The sequence below is a fragment of the Aquila chrysaetos genome, chromosome 2 (genome assembly GCF_900496995.4).
Source record: "Aquila chrysaetos chrysaetos chromosome 2, bAquChr1.4, whole genome shotgun sequence".
NCBI lineage: Eukaryota > Metazoa > Chordata > Aves > Accipitriformes > Accipitridae > Aquila > Aquila chrysaetos.
Window position 1 is genome coordinate 20369798 of NC_044005.1, and position 20524 is coordinate 20390321.

Consider the following 20524-nt stretch of genomic DNA (forward strand, 5'->3'; position numbering starts at 1 on the left):
AGATACAAGTGTTGAATAATTTTTTTAATATCTGTTGTGTGATGGGTTGTGTTTTAAAATTGTCACTAGGTTTTCATATATGATGTTCCTATATGTTTGTAAGAAAAGGCAATTTGTGTCTTTTCCAATTGTATAATCTAGATAACATGAAGAGTATCGGATGACTAGTGGGTATTTAAATGAGTGTCTTTCTGACATGAAATTAATACACCCCACTAAATGGGCTATTGGTCTGGAGTCTCAGGGATTTTTTTTCTTTTTTCTTTTTCCTTTGACTTTATAGGTGACCTTGAGCACTTAACTTCTTTTTTTATTCTTTTGTTTCTGTGTCTCCTCAATTTTCTTTTCAATAGAGTAGGGATAATTACACTTTCCATGTATACACAGAAATTCTATAGGCTGAAACAGCATTATTAATGCTACTTGCCACCTAATGTCCCTGAAGAATGACATGTGACGGCCCGTCATGCTGACAGGCTTGTCTTTTGGGCTCTCCTGTCTTCCCAGCCCAGTCTCCCTGCGTCTGTTTGATCTTGCACTTTGTTCCTCCCTAGCAGTGTCACAGCTTGTCTTCTTCAGTGCCCGGACTTCACCTAGCCTGGGGAGGCTTTGGGGAACGTCTGGGGTTGCTAGGCACTAGCATGAAACAACGTACTACTACTTTATATAGGAGCCAGGCATTGTTTAAGGGCAGTTAATGACAGTGCTTTCTTCAGTTGCTTGCAGGATTTCCATATGGCAGCCTAATAGCTTTATAGGGTGGTTTGCAGGTAAACTCAACAAGGGAGATATTTAACAGGCTAAATGTGACTCTTGGAGTTGGGTGACACAATGCAACACCTCCTGAGCCTGTTGGAGGATGATGAGAGCAGTGGGAAGCTAATGTGGCGTAGCAGATCCACTGCCAGCTGTAGGCAGTAGTATTGTGTGAGCTTACTTGTACTAATGGACATACAGTTGCTGGTGTGCTTGGAGGAGCTAGAGGAGGAGCAGTGGATCAGTTGTGCCCACGGTGTTATCTGGCAGCGGATCACCGTGATTGAAATAACAATAGAGAATCATTCCAGACCCGGTGTTGAAGTGCCCCTTGTGGGATCAGGAGCCTGAACTCTGTGGACATGCCTTGGGTTTGTAGTCTTTGGCAGCAGTTCAGACTTGGTGGGTGTCGGTCACTCCCTAGAAGACATTTCTGACTTCTCTGTACTCACGAGGCAGAGTGCCGAGGTAAAAAATTGCTTAAGATCCCATGAATGCCTTCATTTGTGTAAAACCCGAACCGTCCACGCAGTCACTCCTGTGCTGTCTCGCAGCCATTGCAGTGGGATGTTACCCACCGCTTCTTACTCTACTTGTGGTAGGTAGTCAAGGCCATAGGACCTGTGCCTGTGGCTCTACTTATGGGGCACTCTTCAGAGGTTTGTATGAGGGCCAGCGTCTGAAGGCACTGCTGAAGGGAGCAGGGCCCTTCACACTGATAGCACATAGAAGTCCAAAGGTAAAAAGAAAACTTCTAATATGTTTTGTGCTGGTGAGACTTGAACTCCTTTAACATTGGAAGACTACTGGACAGTGCGTGTTTCGGTAGCACTTTCTTGTGTTGCAGGATCTTACACTGCATCTTGCCTGTGAAATAGGCATTTTTTTCTTTGACTGTGGAATACCACAGCCTTTCCTTTTCTCCAGCTGTTACTTCACAGTGCTGGTCTGGCCTTTTTATTCCTGTAGCATTGTTTATTTGCATGCTTGGTTTCCCATTTGGTTTGGGGGTTTTTTTTTTTTTTTGTTTTGTGCTAAGTAGTCCTTTTCCACTGTAATCATACTTCTCATTCTCAGTGAAGTTACTTACCTACCAAGCCTCTCCAGTTGGAAAGACAGTGCCCATTTTGTAACTAGAAGGACACGAGAGGCATGGGCATGGTTAATGCCCCTGCGCCTCTTGAGGCAGAATCAGGCCAGTTTCCTAAAGGCAAACCAGGGGTTTAAAAGGTTGAGGGCTGTGTTGGTGTCTGGGGTAGCTCATTGAGCAAGTGAGCTAAAATACCAAGAGATAAGCCTGAAAAGCAGAGACTTGGACTTGTGTGATTTGAACTAATGGATGTTTTTACTTGGAGCAAAATAAGATTTAAAAGGCCCCAACCGTTTGTTTTCTGGAGAAAAGTGGGTGATTTCTTGATGCAACTGGTTTACTTGGGTTGAACACTATACTCCAGCAAGCCTTCCCATCAAACCTTTAATTTAATGCGTTAAATGAGCATATATTTATGGTCATGTAATTGTGTTTTAGCTAGTCAGAGCTCTTTTTCAGCTTTGTGCCTGAGCTGAGCTGTGACTGCTAGTTTACTGAAAAAAGAGTTGAAAACATGCAGGAGGAGTGGGTGTGAGGGTTTTGTTATGCTGCATGCAAATACTAGTTTAGTTTTCTCTTGGTGTCAAGCTGTCACATAACATTGCCAAACTTTCTTCAGGAGGGCAGGGGAAGTTTCTAACTCTTGAGTTCATAGGTAAGGGGGATTTTGTGTGAGGGTTTCTGAAAATTAAATGCTTACCATGCATTTGTTACTGTCATTGAAATGGCTGTTAAGGTCTATAGTGCAATTCTTTAGAACTGACCATGTAGAATTTCACTGATCTGTGCTGGAAATGTTGGAAGAGAATGGAGAAAATCTACCCTTAAACTGCATGAATAGTTATTTGTAATTTTTATGTGAGATTACAGTGGATCTAAGGAATGTGTTTTATAATAATAGCAATCATTGGCAGTGGCTTTGTTTTTCTTTCTTTAAGAATTCCTTAGCAGTTATATTTCTTTCTTTTTTCTTTTTTTTTTTTTTTTTAAAGTAGCTGACCTCAGATGATTCAAATGTTCTGTTTGTGTCTTTCTGCGAATTACTTCATTCGTTTAAAAACAGGAGTAACGAGAGAACCCATCAGCCTCATCTGCAAGGTACATAGCTGTTGAAGAGGGTAAAGGTTTACTATTATCTGTAACCACTCATAAAAAAAACTATTTAAAACTGGAGAAAAAAATGTAGGGAGGCAGAGCAAGCAACATTATGTGTCCTGATAACTTGAAATACCGATGAGCAAAGATAACCAGCAGAGTTTTAAACAGACCAACAGACTAACTTCGGCATCTTAATCTTAAATCTTCCTGAGCATTTGCCAGTTAAACAGTTTAAAATTTGTTACATACTATCTTTCCCCAGTTTTTGTACTAGTATGCTAATTCTGCCTCATGTAAATGAAGGAACTACAATTCTGAGTTCGTCCTATTTTAGCAGTGATGCCCTTCATTTAGAGGAGGCTAACATGAGGGATGGGTAGCTGAACTAAAAAAGCAAGGCACACTCTTCTTGGCATTGCTGTCTGTGAGTGAATAGCACAGAGCTGGCCTTTGAGCAGTGTTCCTGGTTGCACAAGTTCTCTTTGGATATTGAAAAGCCTCTCTGCCCTTGCTGGTGCAGTGCTGATTCAACACGGCATCAGTGGTCGCAGCAGACTTGCATTTTCTAGTCTTGGTGAATTTTGTAATCGTGAGCCACTTGTTTCCTATAGTGCCTGCACAACGCTTGGAAACCTTCAAGAATAGTGGCATATTTGGTGAAGGATGTGTAATCTGTGTTGTATTGCAGGGTGTTTTTTAAGTTACTTGACAGGTGTCTCTGCGTAGTGCAAGAAAGTTACTTAAGCAAGTCATTATGTCTTGAGGTGGATTTTGGAGTGATTTTTGTGTTCCTCTTGGTGCATTTCAGACCTGAAGGCAGGGTGTCACGAGGTGCCACTCGGAAAGTATTTTACTTCCCCTCCTCCCGCCTCTCCATCTCCTCACAAAAATCTCTCACTTTTCTTATGAAATAGATTTTTTCATAAGATGAGAAGAGGGGAATTTGTGTTTGCTGTCCCTGGGAACCAACCAGAAACCTGTTTTAGTGAAGGTTTCTAGAATCGCTCTGTGTTTTGGGTGACTGCAGTGTCGGGTGGTGAGTGAAATACCCTGCTCTTTTCACGGGTAGGCGTTTCCATCATGCCGGTTCTCTTGAGAGCTTGTACGGGTCCTTGCTGCCTGACAGCCCTGGGCATGCTCTCACCACCCCCAGAGGTTCCACGTGCAGGTGTGAGCAGTCAGCAGTGGTTCCAGAGACATGGCGTCTGTCAGGAGGAGGCTGATGACTTCGTGCCGCCACAGTAGATGTGGTGCAGACACAGAAGCTGAGAAATGTTGTTGTTCTTTGTACCTTATGCACAGAAATCTATTTCTGGTCTAAAAAAATTATTTTTTCAGGTTCTGGTCCTGGCTGTAGTTACTCAAACAGTTGTTTTAAATTCTGTGGTGACATCATGGATATTTCTATCATCGAATTCTTTTTGATCCTATAGAAACACTTCTGTGCTTGCATGGCGTACTTGGACATCTGTAGAAGCTGTATGGCATTCCCGTGGATAAACTTGGTGGCAAATCTGTGTGAAGGGCTTGCTTCAAGCCCGCTGTTGCAGGGTAGCTGTGCACAATGCGCTCAGGATAAATATTTATTTCGAGTAAGAACCTTTGATACCCAGTAATCTCTCCACTATTACTAGCAGAGAGATCATTTGCTGTGACAGTAGGTTTCATCCATGAGAGCAAACCCTTAGATCAGTAATAGTGAATACTGAAACCAAAAGATTCCTCATCACTGCAGAAGGTGTCCTTAGTGTTACCTACGGGTCCTGTGTTAACGGCTTCAAGAACTTACACTGAGCTAGGCAGGGACTGATAAGTCGCGGTGGTGTGATTTAAAGATTTGATAGCATGGGACTGCAGATGCTAGTTGGAAATGTCCTTTTTTTGAGTTGTATTGGGTTTGTGTGGCAGGGTTTTGGTAGCAAGGGAGGGGCTGCGGGGTGGCTCCTGTGAGAAGATGCCAGAAGCTTCCCCGGCTCCAAGTAGGACCTGCCTCTGGCCCAGGCCAACACAGTCAGTGACAGTGGTAGTGCCTCTGGAAGAACAGATTTAAGAAGGGGAACCTGCAGTGAGTAGTGGGATTGGAATGTGAGAGGAACACCTCTGCAGACACGGAGGCCAGTGAAGAAGGAAGGGAGGAGGAGCGGGGGAGGAGGGGGTGCCCCTGCAGCCCATGGTGAGACGGCAGGCTGTCCCCCGCAGCCCATGGAGGGGAGCGGGGGAGCAGATGCCCACCTGCAGCCCGGGGAGGAGCCCACGCCGGAGCAGGTGGGTGCCCCTGAAGATGGCTGTGACTCCATGGGAAAGCCCACGCTGGAGCAGTCTGTGCCTGAAGTACTGCAGCCCGTGGAAAGGACCCACGCTGGAGCAGTTCGTGAAGAACTGTCTCCTGCAGGAAGGACCCATGCTGGAGAAGTTTGTTGAAGGACTGTCTCCTGTTGGAGGGACCCCACAGTGGAGCAGGGGATGAGTGTGAGGAGTCCTCCCCCTGAGGAGGAAGGAGCAGCAGAGACAATGTGTGATGAGCTGACCGCAACCCCCTTTCCCTGTCCCCCTGTGCCACTGGAGAGGGAGGAGGTCGAGAAAATCAGGAGTGGAGTTGAGCCTGGGAAGGAGGGAGGAGTGGGGAAAAGGTGTTTTGAGATTTGGGTTTACTTCTCATTATTGTTGTTTTCTTTTGATTGGTGGTAAATTAAATTGACTTTGTTTTTTCCCCAAGCTGAGTCTGTTTTTTGTCCGTGGCCATAATTGGTGAGTGATCCCTCCCCATCCTTGTCTCAACCCATGAGCTTTTCATTTTTTCAGGAGTGAACAAGTGGTCTCATGGTGCTTTGTTGCTGGCTGCACTTAAACCATGACAAAGTAATGGGAAATGTGTGCTTTTTCTGTTTGCTTCTACAGTTCCTGAAGCAACCCTGCAACCAGCATGGCAAGTTTCTCAAAGATGGTGTACATCTACAGCAATTCAGCCTGGGTAGCTGCCATATCGCTAATTCATATTGCTGACAGTTTTGGTTCAGGAGAGTCTAGCCATGGCCACTCATCCCCTCCTGGTTTGGTAGTGGAGAAGTAAAAGGACAGATCTACTCAATGGGGAGCTGTTGGCTTGGTTTTGGGTTTGTTCACTTGTTTGAAGTAGCAGGGTCCTTAACTCGAAGAGTTCACTTTAATAATTTTCAGCTTGCTGGTGTAGCCTGGACGCCTGTGCAGAGCTGTGGGGTCACTCACGCACTCGTGGGTCTCTTGTTTTGGTTCCTCCCCTCCAAGCCTCCGAGCCTACCCCTGTGTCAGTGCCTAGCATCTTGGTGTCTCTGGTCTCGGCTGCACGGCTCTCCTGGTCTTTCCCTTGGGGCTGTGTCTGCCAGCCCCGCTGCCCAGCTCACCCCAGCTCTCTCTCCCATGTACCCCTGCTCTACCTCACACCAGTTTTCCCATTCCTCTTCTGAGCTGCTTTGTGTCCAGCCAGAGTCCTGGTTTTCCTTTCTCAGTGTGCTGTTCTGAGAGATGCATTGAGTTTAAATGACATAAAATTGTGCCAGCGAAATAGTTTTCTTCAAGGAAAATGACTGAAATGGGCTTGTAGAAGAAGGGCCGGGCACAGGCAAGAGGACAGAGAGGAGAGCATTGCAGCGAGGACCAGGGAAGCAGCAGCTCAGACCCTTCCATCCACTACATTCCTTTTGGGGGATGTTCCCTTAGGGGTCTGTTCCCTTAGAGGACCCTCTTGGTGGTGAGGCTGCTACGAGAGATGTGGGTGGCTGGAGCTGCTTCTCCCTGGTTTCAGCGCAGTCCCATGCGCATTCAAAGCAAACGTGTAACTGGAGCTTCAGAAGGTACGATTTTAAATTGCCAGTGTCCCTCTGAGCCCACGCATTTTGCGGTTCCTGTATCTGCTCTCTTCCCAAAGCTCCATTTTGGGCAGAGTGTATGGCAATGAAAAGGAAAAAAAGTTGCATTCCTAACACATTTCAAGTCTGTGCTAAAATAACCAGGGAACAAAATTCCTCAAATAAATATTTTCTCAAATTTTTATATAGACAGGGTATATTTTTTTTCCCAGCCATTGGTCTTGGAAAGAGCTCAACGCACAAGTTTTTTTTATTGAGCTCTGGGCAGACGATCGGTGATATGTAAGGCCAGGCAGTTAGTTGTGAGGTATATGGAAGCAAAATCTTCATAATGAGGAGTTTTAATAGTGGATAATGCTGTTATCCCCAACTATAACAACTGAAAGAGCTGACAGGCAGCATTTTAGTTCTTTTGAATTTCAAACTTTTTTTCAATTCTACTAAAAGATGACCAAACATTTTTGTTTGGATCCTAATAGGTTGCATAAAGTAGGATTTTAAAACTTTTATATGCAGTCCATTGGGAGAAAAAACAATTGGACACTGAGTGTATCACATACCTTTTCATGGCAATGCACTGGTTTTAATTGTTGGGGGGGAATCAGATTTTCATATTTCAGATATGAGAAAGAGCAAATGAATTAATGAGTTGGGATTTAATACACAATATCCTGATAGAATCTACAATACTTACAATATTAAATGACAGGAAAAGGCATAACAATTTCTTAATAGAAAAGATAATCAGGAATTTTTTAAAATAAAAAGTATTCAGTCATAAACTTTCATGGCGTAACTTCTATGTGTTGCTTTCTCTCCCCATCAGTACCTCTGAAATAGCTTACCTGCAACTATAGTCTACTCTTGGTCAAGGTGAAGGGGACTCGTAGTAACACTCCCCTTGTTTTTAATAACCTTAAACATGAATGCAGAAGCGGTAACCTGTGATGGGCAGGAGTGAGGGAGGGAGGTGGCTGTACCTGGCCCTGAGAGGAGGCAGCATGTCAAGAAGTCTGAAAGCACTCCAGTGCTGAGATGATCAGGGGGCTGTTATCCACTCCTCAGTCACTTGTTGCCTGGGAGACAAATGTAATCCAGGGATTTTTTTTTCCCCTTCCTTGCTGGTTTTTGATTGGAGCCACTATTGACTTTTGGCTTGGAGGAGGTAGTGAAGCAGCACGCCAAGTGTCATAAGATGGAAATTAATCACTAACCGATGGGTCTGAGTTCCAATGATTTCCTTTCCCATGATTGCTCTGTATATGGGAAGAATAATGACACATCTAAACAGACAGTTAACGAAGCTCTTCACACCTCCGACAGTCAAGAAGGATTCTTAACCGGATGACACTTCAGTTTTCTTTTTATTTCTGCTCTCCTGTGTGATTGTGGAAAAAACAAAAGTAACTATCTTAAAAAAGGAGCTTTGCACAGTTGGAGAGCTTTGTCTTAAAATGCATTTGTTTTTGCTGCTAAATTATAAGACAACTCAGTTGCAGTGAAAATGTAGCAAATCTGCTTTCCCAGTGTTTCTTCTAACAAGGAGTATAATTCTTGTCAATACTTTCTGTGTGAGAGAGTTTCTGGTTTTCAGTGAGATTATTTTTGGCTTTTGCAAGAATATGGGCAAGCCAAACAATTTTAGCTTAACAGTAATGAAAGGTTTTGAAGTTACTCTTCAGTAGTGACTTCATCTTGTAAGGCCTTCAACTTGAACTAACTCTGATGGGTTTTGGGGAGTAATCTCTTCCAGGTAGATGGAAAGTCTGTCTTGGAAGTAAATGAAAAAACAGAGAAGTTTGGAAACAATATGTTGTGTTCCAGTAAGTACAAATAAGGTAGATGGTATTCAAGTGTAGCTTTTTTTTTAAGCTTATCCCATGCTGTAAGGAGTAAGGAATCCAGCAAAGGTTTTCTCCTGAAAAACATTCCTAGTTTTTCACGTTGCTTGCTTAAAAGGAAATTTTATGTTCTTCTTGCTCTGGCTCTTGGATGGAGCATGGAAGTGGAATTTGAGAAGTTTGGATGCTATTTTTGACTCTGTCCTTTGCCTAAAAAGTCACTTACTAGGCTTATCACGTCAAGTCTCTGGCTCATTGTCCCATATTTAAAAGAGGGCTAAACATAACCACCTCCTTTTTGCAAACTGGTTTGAGATGTGTTGCACACAGCTTCCACCACTGACACCAGCAGTGGATCTTTCAGTCATCTGCTGTCGTGCTTTACCAAGATGAGAGCCCTAGAGTCTTCCTTGCTCGCTCTCTCTACCCCCTTGAATCTTGGGCTTTTTGGCCATGCAAGGGCCCCGCTTCACCTCAAGAGCTGGAAGAAGTCTCCCCTTAGACTGTTCAGTGGCCTTCTGGTAGAGTGTCCTTGGGAAGCAAGGGGAGAGACAGGCTTGAACCCTGCCATCCTGAAGAGGCTTGACCCTATGTTCCTGGTTCCACCAGAGCAGCATGCAGAAGATGGTTCCTTCTTCATCCCTCCAGCAGATGTGCTTATTTCTGAAAGAAAGCGGTTGTGGCTCCTGCAGGTTGTGCCAGCCCCTTTCCTTCTTTCAAGCCAGGTTTCATGCGGTGCTGTGAACTTGCTAGATGCTCCCACATAACCACCCAGTGATGTTGGGGAAGATTTTTCTTTTTTATTCTTCTATTTTTGGGGGGAAGAATTGAGTGCAGATATGCTGTCTGTAAGCTTGGAACAAGGTCTGTAAGCACTTTGCACGTTGCCCTGTGTAGCCTAAAGCTGTCTGTGAGGCAGAGGGCTTAGGAGTTGGTAGGGCTCCGCAAAGATGACAAGTTTTCAAAAGGAAACAAACATCTTGGTCTTCCTTGTGGCTTTAGAAAATAATATTCCACTTTTGGTGTGATTTTTTGTGTGTGTGTGTTTGTTCTTCAACACATGAAACCGAGAGCCTTGCTCCAGTTGAAGTTGAGAAAAGAGATGGTCCTGTCCTGGGCTGAAAAGTGGCTAGAGGCAGTAGTGCAGCCTCCCCTGCCTGTTCCAGAAAACGTCAACATTTACCAAAAATCTTATCATAATGCCTTGAAAGCCTGCCAGGGGAGTTCAGTCAACAGTTAGGGTTGGTGTTTGTTTTCACATATGTTCAAAAGCAGACCAAGGCTGCTCCTGAGCTATCATTTTGTATGCTTTCATAGTGGAGCCGAGGGAAAGTTGTTTTTGTGTTTGTTTGAGAACTCACACAAAACAATTCAGAATATCTGCACCCTGACCTCTGATGGGATTGAGACAAGAACTGAAATTGCACTGCTTGTAACTGCAGAATAAATACTGAATTGTAGCGTAGTCTTCGCATTACCAATTGACTGCTTGAGTTGCTCCGTGTGTCCAGAAAGGGTAATTACAGTAACTGTTGTTTTAACCGATCACAATTTCACAACACCCTTAAATCCTTTAAACTCTGATTATACTGTGGGCTTTTTTGTTGTTATTGTTTTGGGTTTTTGGGGTATTTTTTTTTCCCCTTAGGGGAGAAGAGATGATTAATTTCCTCTTGTAGTATAATGGCACTGATGTCATGTGGGTTGAAGGATTAAGTCCTTTTATTTTTAAAACAGTTGCTAGGGTGTTTAAACCCCTCCTTTTTAGCCTTGTTTCTTGTTCGTATAACAGCAAAAGGGAAAGAAAATCACTTCTAAAAAGAACCTACTTTTCTTCAAAGTTTCCATTTAACAGTAGCTGTAGCTTCTTATTTTTCCAATGTGGGGTGATGGGGAAATTGCCAGATATTATTAAATCATATTCAGTAGTAACAAGGGGTGGGGAGGGTGGTGGGGTGGGTAGGGAAACAAGCAAACATTCGTTCTTACTTTTTTCCCCCCGGAAGTGTGATTTAAATCATACAGTTGCAATACGTTATTAATGGAGCAATAATCTCTGGCAAGCAAACTATGTTCACTTCTGTCAGACAAAAAACACAAACCCACTGCTTTTCCTGACAAATACTGCTAAATAAATAAGGCTATGCCATTAGATCAAATATTTGATTTTTTTTTTTTAATTCTTTTTTCTTTGCAGAGTATTGGAAAGGGGTCCTTGTGGTGTATAGACCCAGAATATAGACAAAATCTTATTCAGGCTTTGAAAAAGACACCCTATCACCCATATTCGCATGTGTTCAATACACCTCCCACATCTCCTCAGGCATATCAAAGGTAAGAACTAGATGCATTTTACAACTCTAAATGTTTTCATCCAGTGTTGCGTATGAACCTTGGGTAAGACGTTAAATGTAATTAAGTGATGCCATTTGGAAACGTGCTAGCGAAGAAAGCCCAGTGCGGCCAGGATGCCTTACCTGCCCGTCCCCTGCGCGGGCAGCAGCAGCGAGTCCCCGGAGCCGAGCTTGCAGTCCTGCTCCTGCGTGAGCCACAGAGCCTTTTGGCAAAAGAACGCCTGAAATTAAAATGCATATAAGCAAATGGAGAGCTCTGAGGCGTCCACTTATCCCCTTTGCAGTAGGTGAAAGCACAGGACCCTCACTCGGAGGAGTTGGGCTTGGTTTTTTCCCCCAAGCGAGCTACGGGGCCTGTGTTGCCTGTGCAACCTTCAGGTTTCCAGGTGAGCTCCCTGTCCAGGTGACTTAAACAGCCTTTGTTGTAGTTACGCGCTCCCGGTGCCAGTGCCTGCCCTCGGGTTATCCCAGAGGGGTGCGGGGGAGAGCAAGAGCCGGTTTTCTGCCTTGCTTCGGTGAAATAGGTGTGGGGCGGGTTTTTTTCATTTGTCTCGCATTTTGTTTTGGTCTGGCCGTTGCTTGTGACTGACCTTAGTGAAGGAAGAGGAATCACCTACGACTGCCGTCCACCAAGCGGGGAAGCAAATGCCAGGTTTTGACACAACTGCTTTCTCTTCACTGCTAATACGGAAATCGTTTTCTTCACTTTTTCCAAATGTTGGCAGCGCGTCACGGCTGGGGCAGAAACGCCGGTCGTGGCCAGCGCTGTACCGCACCCCACAAAATCAGGAAGGTGTCTCTAACCAGCCCTAGCCGGGGTCAGCAGCATCGCCGGGACTAAGAAGTGACAGTGGTGGCTCTCGTGGGGCTTGGGGGCGTTGTTTGGTTTGGATTTTTTTGTAGTTTGGGGAATTTTTTTGTTTGTTTGTTTTCTTTTCTTTTCCCCGGAGCTGTTTCAGCGTCAGCGTTGAGGCCGGCGGGGAGGGCGGGCTGCGGCGGAGCGGGCCGGGCCGGGCCGGGCCGGGCCGGGCCGGGGGGCGAGGGTGGGGACGGGGACGCGGGGCCGGCGCCCGGTGAGCGTGATGGTCGCCGTAGCAACGCGGGCGTCTCCCTGGCAACGCGTGGCCCGGGCGGGTGCCGTTGCATCACGGCGCTGGCGGGCGAAAGGACCGGCCGTTGGGGCTCAGCCGCGCGCCGTTGCCACGGCAACGGGTAACCCTGCGCAGCAACGGCAGCCGCTCCGAAAGTTTTTGGAAAATCGGGATCCTGTACCGGGTTTTGCGGTCCGCGGAGAATTACAGGCACTGGGTTCCTACCCGCCCCTGCCGCCGTTTTGAAGTGAGCTTGGGGTCAGCCAGCAGCCGGAGGTGACAGGAGTTTGGGATTTCCTGAAGCAGCGCAGCTCCAGGGGTACAGCAGCAGCGCGGGTCACTCTGTCTTGCGTTTCGTGTGGAGCTCTAGAAAAACATTTGCCGTAGTACCGCCTTTAGAAGGGATTTTTTCACTTTTCCTTTTCCCCTGCTCCCAGCGATCCCACCGCTGCTGTGCTTTGCAGAAGGATAGATAAATAATTTGAATAATAGCATTAAAATTGTAATTTGTGTGTTTGAACAAGGCTTGGCTCCAGAGCCTTATCACTTCCGTTGCCTTTTTAAGAGTATTTTAATTATGCCCATACAGATTTATTCAGAGATTCTCATATCAAGTAAAAGTGTAATGCACGTCTGACATAGAAATGGAGGGATTTTGATCCCTTCTAATCCCTGCAAGCAAAAAAAGTCCAGCAAACACACACAATGGAAAGCAGGAGGATCTCCGATTTCTTTTATGCTTGGAAGTGACTGTTGACTTAATGGGTCGGGTTTGCCAGAACCGCTGTGCAATTTGCTGGCAGACGTTGCCTGCAGGAGCTCGCAGATAGCTTTTCCAGGTTAGGTGGAAGGAAGAGATGCAGCAGCGCTGGCGCGAGGGGTCCTTGCAGGGACGAGCCCGTAGAGATGCCCTGGCTGGGTGCCGGGTGTCAGGGAGCCTGCCCTGGGGCAGCTGCCCTGCATCCTGCACAGCCACGTGCCCGCTGCTCTACCGTCCTCGCTGTGTGTGGCAAAGGACGTCTGCAGAGCCGCAGACCTCGGGTAAAAGCTGTGCTGCCCTCTTCTAATGGGGTGGGTGGCCAGAACCTCATAGCCTGTTTTCATGTGTGGGAGAGGAGAGCTGTACTGGCACGTGCCAAAGAGCATGGGATTTAAGAAGGCGTTTTGAAAGACTGCCTGCTTTTGCCCATGCCCAGATGTAGCTGGGCAAATGGGAAAGCTGTCTTCTGTGCGAGGGAGAGGGAGGGTGCTACCGAAACACCTGCAAGCGAGTCCCAAAACTGAAAGGGAGACTTCCTCTCCGTGGAAACCGTGGGATGTCAGAGCTGCTGCTACACTGCTTCTGCTGCCAAGGGTTTTCAAGTCTTCCTTATAGTGACTGCATCATAAAACAAAGAGCTTGCATGGCTGCGGGAGCAAATGCCTCGCAAATAGACACCCAAAGGAGGCCAGGTTTTGTATGAAGAAATCGTGGTCTTGCGGTTATTTTTAGCTGGCTATCTTGCAGCAGTTGCGCTGTCAAATAAATCTTAATCATCCCATGGTCTTCTAAAATATTTATTTATTCATATACTAATGACTGGCGAAACATCAACACGAGGCGAGTCTAGGCCATCGGTGACTGTTGAATTAATTGCATTGGCAGTTACATGGCAAAATCATTTTTTCAAATATATTTCTGATATATTCACAAGTAGCTGAACATGCCCTGTGTGTTTGGAAAAGCAATAATCCCATATGTATGTGATTGCTTTCTCATGTGCGCAAAGACTACCCAGTAACGGGTAGAAAATGTAAATCCACTCCACCGTCATCAGATCTCCAGAGCAATACATTGTCATAGTAACAAATTCCAAGGGAAATTTTTCTGATGCTGAAGATAATATGTCTAGAAAAAATCCTTGGGTGGCAGAGGTTTTGCTGTCTATCCATCTTATGTAACTGAAGCCCACAACTACAAGAAACTATGCCACCTGATATTAATGAAATATGTCTGGAAGCAGATAATTCACCAATATTACTCCTGCCTCTAGGAACGGGATTAATCAGAGGAATTACAAGGTTTATAAGGATCGGTTGGTGCGATTCCACAGGGGCAAAGTGACCTATTGCTTGTCTTTATCAGATGTTTTAAAAGAATAATGATACACAAATGAATCACATGTTCTGTTTAGTATCTGCATAAGCACCTTAGGGGTGAATTGAGCAGAGTAAAGGAATGTATTGTAAAAATATCTCAAGCAAGATGGTCACTGAACAGACAAATTCTCCTTTTCTGAGCAGAGTTAATTACATCAGATGATTTAGCTTTACAACTTCATTAGAGCATCCTGCATAAATGTAACAGGGAGGACCTTTTATGAAGGAGGTTTACAATGCCACATACACCCACACATTTGGATGGCTGAGTCAGTGTTAATACTAGTATCGTTTAAGATTAGACATATGACTCAAACCAGGAAGTTTGGATTATATTGGGCTCCATGTATAGAAGACCATAGTTTCAGGGAGAAAAGCAACCTTGCAGTGTTTGTACATAAGAAGGAACTTCAGACTGCAGTTGTCTGAATTGCTACTGCAATTCAGGGTGAAGATTAACAGTAAGCTAGAAGAAGACTGTAGTAATGTGAATTATTTAATTTTAGTTGGATTGGATGTGTATTCTTAAAAAAACAATACTCATGCCAAACAAAAAAGAAAATCTTGGATTTTTATCTGGTTCTTCTAATTGAAGCATATATCATGTCATTTACGATGAATTTCAAGGGCAAACTAACAGTGATACACAGCTTTATAAGGAAAAAGCTCTCTCCTTGGTGTGGAAAAATTGCTGCTTTAGTCTAATGTGTTTCTTTTTAAATATTTACAGTTGTGTTGGCAAGAGCAACCTTGAAATGCATTTATAGATGCAAACTTGGTTAAGTAACTATGTATGTCAGTGCCCTGATATTTTGTCTATATGTTTTATTTCCAGTTTTCTGACTCTTACCTGAGCTGTAGGTGGGATTTTCTCTTCTAGTAGCACTTTGAGGAGATCTTGGAGTGGATTTTTCTTTTCTCTGTGTGTATTACACGGAGCTAGTTCTCAATTGTATTTCTCCTGCTACTGCTGAAAACTATCAGGAAATGTAATGTAAAATAACAGAAATCATTAGTTTCACAGATGGATAAAAAATATTTGAAGATCTGGGTGACCACCTAGGAGTATTGGCTAGATCCCTTTACAGACTTGTGGAGCATTACTGCACTGCTTTTCATTTTTCCGGTGTGTTTTGCTAGTTGTAGTTTGTTAAACCAGTGGCAAACGTTGACGCATCTGTCCAAAGTTGCCGTGTAACTGATGAAATTGCAAACATGCCCGAGACAGAACCTGAAGCGTGGTTTCTTTCTTGTGTTGCTCCAGCCTGCCTGTTCATAAAGGCTTCGTTGGGTTCCTTGTTGGTTTGCTCCTTCCCATTGGAACAGCTCCGTGGGTGAGCTTGGCTGATAGGTTCTCCGTCAGGAAGGATTGAGACCCCAGTTAGTCCTGAACTGGATTTGTGCTTGGCTTTGGACGTGGACTCCACCTGTGCAGATAAAAGCACTTTTATCAGAAAAATACCTCCTTTGGCATGCATCACTGCATTTCAGCCTGGCTGCCCTCCGTAGAGAGGGCTTGAGCCTTGCAGGGCTGGAACCCACAGGCAAACACGTAGCAAAAACTCAACTGCAGTGCAGTTTCGGTCGTTGGAGAGCAGAGTCTATCCGCAGTCAGCGTACGTGGCGTCTGCCGGTTGTTGGCAGAGCGGGTGCTGCAGAGCTGCCCCGCTGCGCTGCTGGGGTCCCGGCTGGTGCTGCAGCCTCGGCGGCTGGCGGGGACCAGGACCCACCAGGAGCCAGCAGAAAAACACCCCTGCTTCTTGTGTGGAGTCACTTTCCAGAACAGCATTTCATTTAAATGTGCTTGGCTTCGTGATCTGATTTTCCTTTCCCCATCCCTTGTTGCGGCATATGGTACAGGTGTAGGCCAGTGGATCACAGAGGGCCTGCAGGTACATGAGTGACCAAACGATTTATGGATCTTTGCTAGCCTGGGATTTGAAAAATTTGAAGTGGCTTCTGTTTTATGAAATTTAATGTCTCTTTTAACTATTTCCTGCTGCTGCCGGCGGTTTCCCTAAAAATGCTATGAGCTCCTTAAACGTTCATCACTTCTCCAGTGTCTTGTCTTTTGATACCTGTTTCTGATAAAAGTGTTTTTCCTTATTCTTTATCCCGAGGTAGAGATTAGGAAAAGGTGACTTTGTGATTATGAACCCCTGTCTAACTTTTGAAATTTATTAATAGAGACACAATGAAATATTTCTGAAACTTGGATTTCAGGAAAAAAGCTTTAGCTGCCAGGACCTGCCATCACTGCTGACTGGAGAGGTGCTCTACCCAGGAGAGGTGGCCTGGGTATGCCTACATTTGGGTTTGAACTAAAAAAAAAATTGCATTTGCCTGTCTTGAGACTGAAAACACACAGTCTTACCTCTCTTTAGTCCTAGCTTTCTACTTCCATCTCACCAGTACCAGTCCTGCCGCCGTGCAGTGAGGAGGGCGAGGGGCGGCCGTGCGGCTGTGCTCCCCGGGCAGGGCCCTCGCTGTCCTGCGCCTCCCAGACCCCCGCGCCGCCCCCCCGCGCTGCTGCAGCGAAGCCCCTCGGGCAGTCACCTCCGCACGCTGTCGGTACGCGGTTGGCGTACAGCCCGCTCAGGATGGGGAACTTCGAAGCTGGTACGCGGCTGCAAAACAGACAAGTGTTCCCTGCCGAGGATGGCTGTTGTGAATCGACTGCTTAGGAAACTGGTGTTACTGGAACAGCTCCTCCAAATATTTGCGGGTTTTGGCTTTACTGTCACAAGCTTCTCCCTTTCGCAGTTTATTGAAGCTAAACCTGCATCAAAGTCAGTATGTTATAGCTTATTGTTTTGGACAATGTATAAGCACTCTTTTTATCCGTACACTTTATAAGTTGAGATCAGAAACGATCGTCTGTGGCCATTTGGTGAAGTTGGTCAAACAACCTTTTTCCGTTCGCTGAAAACTTTGAAGCACTGAACGACACTGCACGGCATCTCCCTGCAGGAAGAGACTTGGAAATTAATTGGTTGTCCTTTGCAGTCTGGAAACATGGATTTAATTCTGTATTGTTGTTTTTGCTTTCGGTAGGAAATTAAGCTGACCATAGAGCAGTCTAATATTAATTTCTGTGCATGTTACAACCCCTTTATCAAGACCGATCTAGGTATTTTACTTCCCAGATAGAGTCAGAATGAGTTTTCTTCTCTTGGTGTGGTGTTAAGGTGGAGTCTTTGGGGAATTTTTTTTCACTGTTTTTGTAGTTCAGAGATCACAGAGAACACAAGTTCTTCCAAATTGTGCCCTCTGACACCATAACATGTCTTGATTTGGAGAGCATATATGCTTTGGGATTATGCTGCTTTATTTCTGTTTTCTGGCAAGTTAGAGAACATCGATTCTGCTTGGTGCCAAGTAGGAATAGCAAAGAAAAAAGAACTTTTGCTTGAGTCTTGCTTGAGATGTCTGTAATGTTATCAGCGCATAAATAATTGAGGATTTGCCAATCCAAGACTTGTTTTCTAACATATTCTTATCAGCTCACTAGCCAGTAGACTTTGGTGATATGGGAAGTATCCCACTGAGCATAGTTTCAGAAAACAAAACAGATCAGCTCTTAACTTTTAAAAGGAATGTTCTTGTACATTATAGTATGAGGGAGGCGAAGGGGAGGGAGATAAATCGGGAAAGGTGGCAGCAGATCCTGGACAGAAAAAGAAGAGCAGAAAGTCCCAAGTCTGCCCTCTTTTACACAACAGTTTCATGCATCCTTTCTGCAGCACCCTTGTGCTCAGCAGGAACGGCTGGCGGAAATAAAAATAACCCTCTAATCACGTTTTCATTCCTCTCAAAATTAGGTAAATGCTTCTGAGCCTTCTCAGCTGAGATGTTTTCAATTCTTTCTCATCCATACCCCCAAAATAGTACAAATGTCTTGTTTTCCATTTGCCAAATACATAAAGATTTGGTTGAGTCTTTGTTTTGGCTGCACGTTTGCAGACCTTTGGTAAAGAACTGTAAAGCAGCATCCATAGCCTGTCATGTTTCTCTAGGTGCTGGGCAAACACCAGCTCCTTGCTTTATGTTGTTATTATTCATAGACCCATTTATTGAACAGTCTTCCCAGTTACTTGGCTTTTTAAGCTTCCCCCCCCCCTTCTCTGTGCCTTCTGTAGATAAATATAGCCTTATTCCAAAGATAGCTTGGAATGGTACCATAAATATTTCCACTTCAGTTCATGGGAAAAGGAAAGTCTAGGGATGTGTTTTGAAATCTTTCTTAGTTTGTTTGTAAATCTCTCTCTAGCCCTGGGTGTTTCCCTATGAAAATTGTTAGAGTAGCCTCATTGACAGAGCTCTGAATTGCTGACTGCAGAAACTTGGAAGCACGTGAGTGCTGTGCTTCTGCAGTTGTCTTCTGCAGCTCCCCATCCCTCTTCCTCACTGTCCCCAAGGTGTGTTCTTGTGCAGTTAGGGCATGTGTTGCGCAGTGCATGAGCCATATGGTATGGCAAAAAACAGAGCGCATGGCACACCTCTCCTTTGGTTACTTGGCAGTGTTCAGTCAGTTTCTCACCCTCCGTCCCATTAATAGCCATTGCATCACTATTACAACTGCAGCAGTTGCATGGGTGGGGAAGCCTGTGTAACGAAATTCAACAGTTCACTGAAATTTTAGTAGTTGAAAATTAGGACTCAGGAGCTAGTGTTTGTGTGATAAAAAGTGGCCGACATGAGCATCACGTTTGTTAATCATACAATATTACAGCAGCGGAAATCATCTGATTTCTGCATTTGAAAACAGACTCATGAAGCTTGGGAAGCTGCAAATAGTATCATAGTGTGTCACATCTTATCGCTGTTGGATTCAGAAAAGGGTTTTTATTTCTAGAACTCAAGTTAAATTTGTTAAATTTATTTTAAATTTTTTTTTCTTTTAGATTTTCTTCAGTTCTCTATTAGTTATTGGACTTCTTTCCTTTGGTGCCTGTATTAAGAAAGATTTACAAGGAAAGTCACCTTATTTGCAGTTCTGTTGTAAGACTGACATTCTTAGAACAGTTTCTAATCTGATATTAATAGTAATAAACTTTGTACAAGTAAAAAATGTTAAAATTTCAGAGTCTTTCAAACAGTAGGTAAGGGATGGCTTTTCTGTAATGGTTACTCGTGTGATTTTAAGGCATTTTGCAGTTTAACTCATCATTAGTTATTTAATATTAGTTTAGACTCAAAGTAAGGTGTGTAGACTATTTCCAAGAATTGCAGCTCTGTCTTAAAAACCTGGGTGGACCTTTCATCTTTTACCTAACATTTGAATATATATTGGCGAATAGAGAACATGCTTTAAGTGTGAGGGAGCTGTTGCAGTTCATGCGAAACTCCCAATGTTTGTGTAACCAAAATATTCCATATGTAATATACTTCTGAGAGTGTCAGTTCTGCACACAGGTTCAATGGCCTTGGCTAAGGAAGAGGCCGAGCAGACTTGCTTGGCAGCTCCTCATCATCTTGGGACAGTCCACTTGAATCCAAGAGCTGGAGGAACTGTCTGCGAGTGACCCGGCTTCTCCCCAGGTCATAACAGAAGGTGACAACTGTACCATAAAAATGCTGGTTGTCCATAGAGGAACGTCCTGGGAGATGAGCATGGCTAGTGACAATCAATTCCTCTTTTCTCTGCACAACATCAGTGAGAAGCAGAACAATAAGAGAGTCCCATTTTGTTGCTGATCATGGTGCAACTGTGGAATATCCTAACAAGGTGGGGTCCAGATGATGGAGGTGGCCCATCTGGCCTTGGGTTACTCAGTAGAGGTGAAAAACTGAACTAGATGGTGGACTCACCCTGGGCTCTGGGCCAGCTGGCAGCAGGTTGGGAGATCTTGAGCTTCAGGGAGAGGTAGACTGACCTTCAGACCTCACAGACCAACTGGTCTTTGTCCTGAACAAAATCTTCTCTGGTTTCCTTATCTCCCAGTCATAGGGGGCACCTGTGTACGAAGCCAGGCTTGTCACAATAGTGTTTCCAATTATTTTATACATACAGTTAAGAGAAAAGCGCAGCTGTATTTCATACCTGTGTTAGGTGTCCATGTAATCCCTGCCTCTGTATCTGACCCAGTATTTTTCAAAGGATTAATCAGTCTTTCTGCAAATGATTTTTTTAAAAAGTCCAGGTGTCCTAAACTTTTAGAGCTTTTACACTATCATATTGCAGTGCCAGTGACCCTAAATCTTAAGCGAAAGGCAGTTCTCCTTGAAAGCTATTTCTTTCATAAATATTTATTCTCAGATAAAAAGCTCAAAAGAAGTTTCAATGGGTTAGTCTTTTTGAATCTTTATT

The 20524-nt window shown here is 44.5% G+C and overlaps 1 protein-coding gene across 9 annotated transcripts in view; it reads left to right on the forward strand.

Annotated features, from left to right (window-relative positions):
* FOXN3 (forkhead box N3) overlaps window positions 1-20524 on the forward strand; it is a 214955-nt gene that overhangs the window by 94191 nt on the left and 100240 nt on the right. For all 9 annotated transcript variants that reach the window (XM_030030235.1, XM_030030294.1, XM_030030282.1 and 6 more), the window contains exon 3: window positions 10828-10964. In XM_030030235.1, coding sequence (XP_029886095.1) covers window positions 10828-10964 — 137 coding nt within the window. The remainder of the gene's footprint in view (window positions 1-10827; window positions 10965-20524) is intronic.